General features: G+C 40.8%; 1 protein-coding gene across 9 annotated transcripts in view; it reads right to left on the bottom strand.

The window, feature by feature from the left end:
* The window catches only part of PUM1 (pumilio RNA binding family member 1), a 142,222-nt gene that overhangs the window by 45,037 nt on the left and 83,853 nt on the right, over positions 1 to 13,332 (bottom strand). For all 9 annotated transcript variants that reach the window (XM_045298777.1, XM_045298776.1, XM_045298779.1 and 6 more), the window contains one exon: positions 1,012 to 1,105. In XM_045298777.1, coding sequence (XP_045154712.1) covers positions 1,012 to 1,105 — 94 coding nt within the window. The remainder of the gene's footprint in view (positions 1 to 1,011; positions 1,106 to 13,332) is intronic.

Genomic DNA, 13,332 nt, shown 5'->3' with positions numbered 1-13,332 from the left:
CTTTATGGCAGTGGTTCTCAACCTCTCTCATGCTGCAACCCTATCATACTGTTCCTCATGTGTGGTGACGCCCCAACCATAAACTTATTTTCGTTGCTGCTTCATAACTATCATTTTGCTACTGTTATGAATCAGGCGTCGTTCGACCCCCAAAGGGATTGTGACCCACGGGTTGAGAAGTGCTGCTCTAGGGGAATAGAACTTCTTTATCTTTCTTCCGTGCAGTGACTTGTCATTCAAACTGCTGCCCTTGACCAACTCTTAACTCCTCTGCCACTAGGTCCCTGGGTACGTTACACAGAACTATAAAATACCAGAACCAGCTCGTAGCTTTTACACTTGGCCTTAAGTTTATTGTGGTTGGAAACAAGCATTTTCTCTTCAAGCTTACTGAAATCCTCGATGGCTAAAGCTGTGTTCCTTTATGTATTTGGGCACCTTTTTAAACACATTTTTTCCTACTACTTGTTTACAGCTATCATACTTCATTTTGAAATGACATTTAAAAGGCATAATCCCCCCTTACCCCCAGCCCTACCAAAAAAAAGAGGTCTGGGTAATGAGACACAAATTTAAATAAAAACCTTTTAAATAACTGCCACAGAGAAAAGACAAAATTAGCGTAAAAGCCATTCATTATAGGACACTTTTAAAAATGGGTAATGCATACAACTTAGAAATGGATTTATAGGTGGCACTATTTGCTCCTTATAAGTTGCTATGTTTATAGTCAATACAATCCCCCAAAAGTACAAAACAAGTTTTAATCTGTTTTACAGGAAAAAGAGAGAACTGATGCCCACCATTACTAAAAGAAGCACTTTTAATTCTGAAACAGTTGGAGTGGGGCAAGAGCTTGATATTGAAGGGAGTCCTAGGGACTGGACCGAGCAAGGAAGAGAGTAAGTGAGTGTGGCTAGAGGTGCCACGGCAAGGGAAGTCTGTCTGGATGTTTACAACTGGTCTCAACTGCTGACCTAGAATGTTAGCACCCCTGTGACGAGGACTTACCGATATGTGGTTGGTGAGCAGCGGCTAGTGCATACTGCTGCTGCTGAGCCGCTGTCAACTGCTGGACAGCAAGTGCGCTTGGCCTTTGGAATAGCTGGGGTAAGAAAGACACAGGTCGTTAGGGGAACGGGCATGGACACGCAAAGCCTCTCAGCACACATGTGAATAAACCCTTAAGCAAAACACTCCACGTGAAAATGTTCTCATTCTGTGCTCCAACTCTGTGGGCACTGCGCAGCTTCCTACTTCTGTTTACCTCCCTTTCCTTGCACCCGCCTAGTTCTCAAATGTCAACCTGCTCCCTGAACCACAAACAAACATGCTTAAGTGCTAACGGTTGCCAACAGGTCAAAAGCAATATGAAAAATGTTCAATTCTAAAAGAAAAAAAAAAGAAAAGTGTTCATTTCACCCTCTAGTCTACATCTTCCCAGGGAAACGGCATTGGATGCCTCCTTCAACTAGCAGCTTGGTCTAAAATGATCTTTTGATGAGAAGTTGAAACTGCAGGTGATGAATCACGCTGGTGGCTACCTGATATGGAGGCAGTCCTATCTCCTGGGACACCTTTAGATACAGGGAACAAACAGCAAAAGCACGATTGCCGCTAGCAAGATTTAGGCATGCACTCAGACGAAGAAGTTTCCAAGAAGTTCACACAGGACACAATCCCCAAGACTCTATCCTAATACAAAGTCATTCACTCATTCATTCAATGAATGTTTAGGAAACAAAGTATACATCCTAGGCACTGTGCAAGGAACTGAGGATACAAGAGTGACTACAGCCCATAATCCCTGTGTTGGTGTCGAGGACATTTTAGTGTGAATGGTGCTGCTACGAAGAAAGGGGTGCTGGTAACCTGACTTGAGTTCACTATACAGGGTGTCTTCTTCCAAGGGGCCATAATGAAGACTGCATTATTTGCTGAGATGAGACTGGCAGCACTTACTGAATAGACCTCCCTGGACAGCACCTTCAACCCACCTGCTCTTTCTACAGGAATGTTCAACAGCTCAGCTGACATCACTGAATGAATGGTGTAAAACTGACACTATGGCTCTTGAAACACAGGTGTGCTCACAAAGAGACCTGATGGTTTCAGACATTAGGAGATAATATCATTCCACCAACTCAACTTCAGTATTGAACTGTTACCCTAGGTGATAGAGAGACTTTATCCTGTGATTTGGCTTCTCTATATGTCCCAAATACACAAGCAGGATGGTTTAAAATAAACAAAAGAATTTATGCACTGGTAGGTATTGTGAATATACTAGCCAATGTCACCTGCTGGCCATTTATCTTTCTAAAATTACTAAATCAAACCTTTTCTTTTCCAATTTTAATGTCAAAAAGAGCAATGGGCAGATTTCTCTTCAAAAGTTAATGAAAAACTCCATTATGATGCTAAGAAAAACATATACCTTGTAGGGATGTACTAAATATCAAGTCTTACCAATCAGCTCCTGCCGTGTAACATTAATCTACGGTCACCCCCACCCACCCCCAAATCAACAGACACTCCTACAAGGTGCTTAGTGAACTTTAATAGAAATTCAAGTCAGGGATGGGGCGGGGTGGGGCGGGGCAAAAAAGACATGTCTATCTAAGGCAGCGGTTGGTTCTCAACCTGTGGGTTGCGACCCTTTTTTTTTTGGGGGGGGGGCGAACAACCCTATCACAGGGGTCACCTGAGACCATCGGAAAACACATATCGGATGGCCTTAGGGACTGAGACATCACTCCTCTATTGTCCCAGGCGGGTCCGCCCACATGCAGACACGCCCACATAGGAGTAGCCGGCATGAAGACTGTTACCCATGCTGCACCGTGCTTCAAGACAACATTTCATTTATTTGTCATTATAAATAATCATTTCACAATATATAATTATATATTGTTTTTGTGATTCATCACTATGCTTTATGTTCAATTTGTAACAATGAAAATACATCCTGCATATCAGATATTTACATGACAATCATAAGTAGCAAAATTACAGTGATGAAGTACCAACGAAAATTACTTTATGGTGGGGGGTTCCCACCACAGGAGGAACTGTCTGAAAGGGTCGCAGCACCAGGCAGGTGGAGAACTGTTGCTCTAAGGAGGCCGTGATGACTTCTGTTGATGGGTACATCCGGTGAGGCTGCCTGCCACTGGCTTCACAAGTATGGTCCTTCCTTGGGCGCTTTTCCCACATTTCTATCCAGTTCTCTGTGGCCCAGATTGCATGCTATAGACAACTGGAAATTTAAACCCTGGCCTTTCAAGGTACACAACATCTTTCATAGGCCACACCAGAAGGATTCAAATTGGAAAGGCCACTACATGAACTGGACTGTTCCTTAAAAACACCTTCACAGGAACTAAAAACAGATCACAGGAACTGAAATGCCCCTTTGGACTTATGACTGAAAGGCCCTCTGAGAAGCAGATGACTACTATCCCAGGGTGATGGGTTTGTAAGTCAAGACTTAGGCTCAAGCTTCTTGCTTTAGGGGTGTCTAATAAATGGCAGTTGAGGACTACAACATATTTGCTGCCTTTCAGTCCCCCTCTCTGCTTTTTTGCAACATGTCTTACTTAATCCAGCAGACCTAGCTCTCCCTTCGTGAAGGAAGAGCTCCTGAGTGTTGCCCTACAATGTTCAGTCATTTTAGTTTTTAATCTATACAAGGGAACAATCCAAGTATTGTCATCTAAAAAGATATCCTATACGTGCATACTTTCCCCTTTTTGTTTAAATCATTTTCCTGGGGGCTCATACAGCTCTTATCATAATACATCCATCCATCCATCGTGTCAAGCACATTTGTACCCATCATCATTTTCAAAACCTTTTCTTTCTACTTGAGCCCTTGGTATCAGCTCATTTTCCCCTGCTCCCTCCACCACCCTCCCTCCCGAATCTTTGATAATTTATAAATCATTGTTATTTATTGATGTCTTACACTGACCGATATCCCCCTTCACCCACTTTTCTGTTGTCTGTCCCCAGGGAAGGGGTTATATGTAGATCATTGTGATCTACTCTCCCTACACCTTCCCCTTGCCTTTTCACCAGTATCTTAAATTCTTCATAAGTGGCTAAAGCAATGTTACTATGAACAGATTTACCATATGCTCCATGGAGATAATTTATAATGTTCTCCAATAAAATAAACTAATAATGAACCAGGGACATATATAAATCATAGATCGATGGATTTTGAGCTCTCATGGAGAGATAACGAAAAGATTTGGGCACTAAAGCAAAGTGTGTGTGGTGAAGACATCAGATGGTGTTTGGCTGTCAGAAAGAATAGTGTCTGGGCTTGTTTGAACACAAGCACTCATCTATGTAATGAGGTCTCAACTAAGCACACCACCCTATGCGATCCACGGTTTGTAAACAATAAAATCTAAGCTTGGAGGAAGGAACTGCATTTGAGCCTAAATTCTGAGCACCTGGTTCACAGAAGGTTATAGTGGTTCTCAACTTTCCTAATGCTCGACCTTTTCATACAGTTCCCCATGTTGTGGTGACGCTCCTGACCATAAAATTATTTTCGTTGCTACTTCATAACTGTAATTTTGCTGCTGTTATGAACCGGCCAATGCCTGTGAAAGGGGTTGGTTCGATACCCCCCCAAAGGGGTCGCAACCCACAGGTTGAGAACCGCTGTTATAGATGATGGCAAAAGCCCAAAATCCATTTGCAGGATCTCCACATGGATTAAATCTCCAGTGAATTGACTGGGGATGTGACTCGTGTTCTTATCAGACAGAGAATATTGGAAAGTGGGTTAACCCAGAGGTGGTTAGGTTAAAATGAAACAACTAATTATTTGTTCTCCCTTATGATAAGGTAACCAGACGTCCCGGGACGCTTTTGGTGGGACAGTACCGATTTTTAATGATTTTTCCCGCGTCCCGCAGCATTTTAAAAGTACCAATTTTTGGAAAGAATGCACAAGCTAGGGTATACGGTTTTCGGCTGCCATGTGGCTATTTCGCCAGGATATGAGTTTTATCAATGGTGTCCCGCTTTACCAATGTTAAAATCTGGTCACCTTACCTTATGACCCATTTCAAATTTGTCCTAATTTGTGTTATTTGCTGCTTTCTTTTCACTTGTTATTGTTGTTGGTTATTTGTTGGGGGGTGGGGGGGCTATGTTTATCTGTATATGAAATCCAGGATAGGTATATTTATAGAAACAGAAAATGGATCAGGGTTTCTTAGGGCTATAGCAGGGAGGTTGAAAGAAAATAAGGCGCTAATAGTATTGTGTACAAGAAAAAATAAAATAGTCTAAGATTGACTGTGTTGACAATTGCACAATTTAAAAATATGCTAAACCACTAAGTTGTTTGACATGATTTATATGTTAATAAAAAATACATCACTGGAATCATACCAAACATATCAAAAACACTTCATTACTGCAGGTAGGAAGCCAGTCACTTCTCTTTAGTAACCGTTATCTTTTGATATTTTTTTTTCCAAGTTGTCTTCAAAACATTATTTTATTTAAAAGACAGTATCCTGTAATATTCCTACCAACAGGGCAGTGTACCAAAGAGCAGCAGCCATGAGGCAGAAAACTATTTTAAAACGTATCACGATTTTACTTATTTTCTAAGCTGTAAAAAACACCACCCTGTAAATAAATTAATTCATCTCACTAAATATCTACTATCTACTGAATGAGTCTCTAGAATTTTCCTTACACCAAATTCTTTTAGAACATTTAGCACCTCAAACCTTGGTCATGCTAGCCACTGCCCTTCTGTGAACTGAGACTTTTGAGCACCTATTCCTAGTCAGACACGATGACACGGTACTGGCAAAATAAAAAGGCATGTTCAGAACATAAATCTTGAGGATACTTTGACTTAATAACTAACAGCACTCAAATGCCATTCCTTCTAACATATCCTCACTTTATACGCATTTTAACATCACCCACGGATCATTATATGTGTACCATAGCTGCAAATCTACATAAATACATAGTATTATAAGTATTATAAAGGAAAGCAGTCTAAATACTGTCAGTGGTTATTACCATGTTACCGTATTTGAAGACAGGGAGTATTACATATAACTGAAAACCTTCCATAGGTTCAACAAGAGAACCCATGTGTCCTGTGTGAGAACAGTGAATATCTTGGTGATTATGAGAAGATTCTGCAATAAGCAATTTATCATAAGTAAACTATGCATCTACTAATTTGATTATACATTACAGCAATTATGGCACATTCTCTTTGTGTAAATGGTCCAATATTAATGGGAAATGCAGGCTATTCAAATCAAAATTGGGTAATTGGCAAGGGATGGGCTCCAAGGGGTCCAGAAAAATCTCTTACAAATGCCATCTGCTGGGCAACATGAGCTCGGTCACCATGCTCATGATGGCTCCCTCACTGGAAAACATTATTACACAATTTAGGGGGGAAACGCCTGTTTTAAGGTTGGTATAGACAAATGAGGTGGCCTAGTGGTATAAGAACTTAGGCCTTGAGTTACTAGTTTGACAGTTCAACCCACCAGCTGTCCCTCGGGAAAAAGATGAGACGTGTCTGGGCCCATATAGTCTCCGAAACTTGAAGGAGGAGTTCCACTCCATCTGACAGGATAGAGCCCAGATCAGCCAGAACCAACTCAATGGCATAGGTCTGAGATGATGGGTCTGAGACACATCAACCACAACAGACTCGGGCAGAGTTCTTAAGTCGTTCAAGGCTCTTGCCTGCGATGAGAAATACATCCACACTTCAAGCATTATCAGGGTTCCTAATGAGAAACACTGAAGCCATCCTTACGGAGCTACACAAACAAGCTGGTTTGACTCCCTGTACCGCCTGACCTTACGCACCCTGCAGGGATTTTAAGGCGGAAGGAAATGGGAACAGGCAGAGTGAAGCACTGTAAAACATCCACCATTTTAACGACTGACAGGCAGCAGGTATTTGATGGAAGGTGATTACTATACTATTATTACTGCCATTGTTATCAACAGTAACTGCTATTAGCAGAGAAATATAGTTGTTGTGTTTTCCAAGTATGGACAAGGAATGTCTAAATCTGCAGCTAGCAAATGTGGAAGACCAGCACTCCCACAAAATGTAAATGCACTGCCAAGCCTGGCGTCCGAACAGCTGATGGCAGTGTGTGGTCAGACAGTTCATAGCACAGCTCCATCACATACTTGGCTGTGTGAATTTGGGTATGTGACTTAATTTCTCTGTGCCTCACTGTCCTCTCTCTATGAGACAATAAAGGCATGCCTTACACATGTATTAAAATTAGTACACAGGAAGTGCTTAGAATAATCCATGGCTTTTCCCTCAAGATCCTAAAGGAGAGAGTCCGCACGCAGACACACAGCCTTTTCTGTTGCTCCTTGCACCTTCTCCCTGTAACAGGCGATCCAGCATCAGAAGCAGGTCTGTTCTCACGCAGTGCTAGGCCCCAATGCTCAGGAGCATTGCCACTAACGGCAGCCTCACGCCAAGATTTTAAGGATGAAAGAAACCCCATTTTTGTATGGCTTCCATGCACATTATGATGTTTTCACAAAAAGCTATGAAATGAAGGTGAGACAACCCCCAGAACATAGAACATGCCAACAGGCTCTTTGTCTCTAAGATATGGTTCAAAGGAGACAGCTTGGGGTTAGAAATCAAAGCACAATTTGTATTAGGTGGTCTTCAATAAGTCCCTTCACTTCACTGCATCCTAACTTTTTTTTGTTTGTTTCTAGCAGTTTTATTGACATGTAATTCACATAACGTGCAAGTCAATGGTTTAAATATATTAAGTAGAGTTGTAAATTCATCACCACACTCAGTTTTAGAACATTTTCTTCATCCTTTTTTTTAATCGTTTTATTAGGGGCTCATACGACTCTTATCACAGTCCATACATACATCAATTATGTAAGGCACATTTGCACATTCATTGCCCTCATCATTCTCAAAACATTTGCTCTCCAACAGTGCATCCTAACTTTATCTGTTAAACAATACCAGGAGATTTAAGAGGAAATGCTCATTTTAAGGGTGGCATAATGACAAATAAGGGCCGTGATGGCACAACGGGTCAAGCAGTGGGCTGTTGGACCACCAAAGTCAGCAGTAGAAATGCCCGAGCAGCTCGATTTTTGGCCAAACCCTTCACAAGTCATCAGGGGAGCAATATACCACTAGGGAAGTGCTGCACACCTTAGACTCTACAGCTCAGAGCAGTGGTTCTCAACCTTCCTAACGCCGTGACCCTTTAAGACAGTTCCTCATGGTGTGGTGACCCCCCACCACCACCATAAAATTATCTTCCTTGCTACTGTGATGAATCAGGCCACCCGTCAAAAGGGTCGTTCGATGCCAAAAGGGGTTTGAGACCTAAAGAGCAGCATCCCCCCAGAGACAAAGTTGGTAAGGATTAGGAAAGGAGACGTGACAGGACTGAGAAGTGGGAAAAGTGATACAATGACTGGAAAGCTGATCTGCTTTGTGAATCTTCACCCAATTCACCACTTAGAAAAAAAAAATCTCTCTCTCTCTCACACACACACAACTGTCCTGCTATAAGCAGGACTCAGAAAAACACTAATGGTACAAATTAAGGCAGCCTGCAACCAAAGACTGGCAGTCTCAGAAATAACCCAGCACAGTCCCAACTCCATCCTACAGGGGGATGTGGACAATGTTAGGAGGCAGTCTCTGTGCATTCCAAGGTCACCTGGCACTATTCCGAGATCAAGTCTAGTCTTTGTTGGGTTATCTGGACAACTGCACAATCAGCTAGAGGTTACAATAATTTTTGGTTTAAAAGGCACATTCAAACCATGCAGCCAAATTCCAAAATGCGCTCTCCTGATTTCTTTAGCAGGTGAAAATATTCTGCTTCAAAATAAGTTATTTCTATTTGAGGTGGCAAAATCACTTGGGGAAAAAAATGTCATTTAACCAAATAAATTATACCTGTTGAGGAAAATTATATAGTACATAGAATTTCAGGAAAGCCAAGAAGCAAGAAAAGTGGGATTCAACTGACCAATTTGCTCACCAGTGAACTCTTCCCTCAGTGGCTATAACACAGGACGTCTTTTGAAAGACTAATCTCCTTACTTATACGTTTTTTTAAAAATGAAAGAAACTGAGAATATGAAATATCTACATTAAAACTATACATACACAGATAAATCCCTCGGGACCAATAATGAGTGTAGGGGAGGGGAAGGGGAAGATAGAGGGAGAAAGAGAGAACCAGTCACAATGACTGACATAGAACCCCCTCCCAGGGGGATGGACAACAGAAAAATGGGTGAAGGGAGACAGTGGTTGGTGTAAGGCATGAAAAAAAAAATTATAAATTATCAAGGGTTCATGAGGGAGGGAGGGAAGTAGAGAGGGAGGGGAAAGAGGGAAATTGAGCTGATACCAAGGGCTCAAGTAGAAAGAAATGTTTTGAGAATGATGATGGCAACATATATACAAATGTGCTTGACACAATGGATGGATGTAGGGATTGTGATAAGAGCTGTAAGAGGCCCTCAATAAAATGATTTTAAAAATTACTATACACACACTTGAGCTCACAATAATACCATTGAATCACTACTCCACCTTGGAAAACAATTCATGCCAATTACCTCTCCTATCTCGCTAAGGCGGTAATGAAATTAGTTCCTGCAACAGTCCCTAAACTGCTTTAATTTGATTAAACCTATATCGATGTAATACTTGTGCTGGTTTCTGCTACATACAAATGCAACACAATAAAATCTAATGATACTTTCCTGAAGTATATTTAGGGAAATATACCCATATGAAAATAAAGAATATTGCTCACGCCATCATATACTACAAAATAGTATGAGCCAATTATGCACGCACTTCGCTAACTCCCAAAATCAAGATGACAATGAGCAGAAGAATGCTGTACAGAAACATCAATTAGTATTTCAAGCTGTCAAAATGCCTTAAATGTTTTTTTTACCTAAGATCTTTGCACATGGACATGAAAAATGGCATCTTTATTTTCATTAACATCCAGCTATAAATCAGCGTGTAATTGCTTTGAATACAGGCAACAACACATTAATTCTAACAAATGGTACACCTATGGTTTTATTGCTGACAAAAATCATCTATTTTCATGACACTTTGAATTTGTAATAAACATCTCTAAGTGTTGTGTGTTCATTACAGTAGTTAGTATACCTACTACTTTCTTGTATACAATAGGAGAGCAAATATAAAGTTTGTGTTCTAGTATTTTCATACTATTGTTATGTAATTGTTTCCCTTTGTAAGTCTGCTTTTACTGTGCATGTAAAAACATTCATCTGAACAACCATCTGCTAGCTGTGCAGACAGACATTCAGGGCACACAAAAAGATGAAGACTCCCAACTGTAAATAAACTTAGGATTAAAGTCAGATGATGTCGAGTCTTCACATATTTCAAGCCTGCTCCTAGGTCGTCAGCCGGGCTGGTGTGGTCAGCGGTCTGACTGGCTGGCTGTGTGGTAGAGCGCAGAGAAGGGCGAGGAAAGAAGTGAGGCGCTCCTTCCTACTTGGCTCTCACGGCCACCGCGCCCTGCAACCAACGACCAAACACACTGCTTTCCTCATGGGCCCACCACACCAATGACCTCTTACTGTCAGCAACATGACAGGGCTTTCAAAGATTCGTGGACAAGTTCCATTTTTCTCAATTTCATTTTCCACAAATATTTTACAGCAACAACCCCATCATATACAGTCCATCTGTCCTTGCGACCTAGGCCCTCACTAAGGCCACCTCACGCGCGCGCACACTTTCTGATAGTACTCCTGACCAACCAACTAAACACATACAAATGTTCTATGATTTTTTTTAATGTGTGAGGACTAACAGTACCTATGATTTCTGGAGGGCAAAACAAATGGTCATAAAAGTTAACAAATGAATATGGGTTTAAACATCAACAACAAACCACCTGGTTACCATGGAGATAATTCTGGGTCCTTGCATCCCAGCTGTTACAGAGGAGAACTGCTGTAAGACAGCTTTCTTGGCAACAACCTTTATGTGAACAGATCATCCAGCCTTTCTTCTGTAGTAAAGGCTAAGAGAATTCAAACCACCAACCTTTTAGGTTAGTGGTCAAGCACAAACTATTTCTGCCACTTTGACACTAGGGAATGTCTGCAACAACTACAAAACTCTCAGCACAAAAAACCTAAACCGTAATTATGTCACTTCATAAAAATGCCTTGTTGTTGCTTATAAGGTAGCAAACACAGCCAGTAAGACAGACACTATGTCTATGCAGACTCACTGGACTCGCTTTTCAGTCTAATTCACCACCCAGGCTGGTTGCTTCTAGACTACCTACTGAATACACCCTGCTATTTTCAGGCTTTCAGCTTTGTTATTTCCTCCAACGAAATGTTCGTTCTCTTCTTGGTATAAATAAGTCGGCCAAGGCACAGCTCAAGGCTCACCTTGTCTACCAGTAACAGCTTAGCTAAAGAACAGGGAACATGCGCAGTACTCTGAGCTTCTTCCACGACTTGGCATCGAATACATCCTTAATACTAACTAACTCAATAAATGACAATGCTTAGAGAGTTGCCTAAGAAGGAAAATCTGCCCTATTCATGAAGGACGTAGTTAGCTACAGAGAAAACAGAAAGATATGAACAGAAGATTACAATTCATATTCCACACATCCTTTCCTCCACAGGCCACACAGTTTATATACATCCATACATACATACAGGGGAGTTCAAAAGATTTGTGAAAAATATTTCATTATCTTTTAACTTCCTTTTTGTCCCACACCTTTATGAAGCCCCTTCATCTTATGCACACACCAAAAAAACTATGTATCAAAAGACAGAGGTACATTCTTCTCATGAGAGGGCCTCATGGCTTTTGATCAGACGACACGAAGACCCTGGCCCTAAAAGGGTAACTAAGTATCCAGGAAGTACATTTGCTAGACGTGATATAGGCATGGTTATTTAATGAGGAATAGCTAGCCTGCCAGCTCTAAATGACCAGCACATTAAAATACATACCGGGCAAAAATCTACAACAAAATACTACTGAACAGATTCCAGCTATATACTAAAAGAGTCATAGATCATGACCAAATGGGATTTATTCCAGGAATCCACCGTTTCTATAAACAAGCAATAAGAAATCTAAAAAAAGGAAATTAAATTAGAAAAACAACCCCACTTACAATAGCATCTGAAGCAGGGTTTCCCAAAATGCACAATACCACCCCGGGGTTGTGATAAAATGGGGTGGGGGTGGGGTGGGGTGGGGAGACTGTAGAAGCAATAATCTAACCAGAGTTGTGAAGGACTTATACAATGAGAACGACTTTTTTTTTATGCTGAAAAAGATTAAGACATAAATGGAAAGATGTCCCATGTCCATGGATTGGAAAAAATATTAAAGATGTCAATGCTATGCAAAGTGATCTAGTTTCAAAGCAACCCTAATCAAAATTCCAACCAATTTCCTCAGATATAGAAAAACCAACCCAACGTTATGTGGAACAGCAAGAAACCTTGAAGTAAAATGATGCTGAAAGAAAAGAACAAAGTACAATTCACATTTCCTGATTAAAAAAAAAATATTATACCACTACAGTAATAAAAATAACCCGATACTTGCTTAACAACAGACACAAAGAATACTGAAACAGGAATCGAGAGTCCAGAATTAACACACACGCTCTCAAATGATTTATAATAAGGGTGCTAAGTGCATTAAAAGGAGAAGCAAGAGTCTCTTGGATAAATTATGTATGAAAATTAGATTTCCACATGCAGAAAATTACTCCTTCCTTACCTCACATGGTACACAAAGCAAATTCTAATACATTATGGACTAAGCATACAAATGAAAACCAAATGTTCTCAGAAGAAAACTCAGGGACAACACTGTCAGGCCTCGCTTTCAACAATGGACTAATATAAAAACAAAACTACAAAAGTCAAAATAAATGAGAGCTCATAAATAGTAAAATTCTCCATTCATCAAAAGACTTCCAAATGTGAAAGACCAACCAGAAAGTGTTATTGGAAACCAGATAGCTAACAAAAATCTACAAGCTAAAACATAAATAAAACTTAAAAGAAAAACAATGTCGGTAAACAAGCAGCCATCTAGCTCAGAAGCAACAAAGCCCACGTGGACGAAGCACACCAGCCTGTGCGATATCAAAGGGATCAGGTACCAGGCATCATCAGAACAAAAAATCTTACCATAGTGAATGAGGGGGTGAGTGCGGAGTGGAGATCCAAAGCCCATTAGTAGGCCAC

The sequence above is a fragment of the Echinops telfairi genome, unplaced genomic scaffold, assembly GCF_000313985.2.
Source record: "Echinops telfairi isolate 266 unplaced genomic scaffold, ASM31398v2 ScPeMD7_7457;HRSCAF=8495, whole genome shotgun sequence".
Lineage (NCBI taxonomy): Eukaryota > Metazoa > Chordata > Mammalia > Afrosoricida > Tenrecidae > Echinops > Echinops telfairi.
This window is presented reverse-complemented; position numbering and strand designations above follow the sequence as displayed.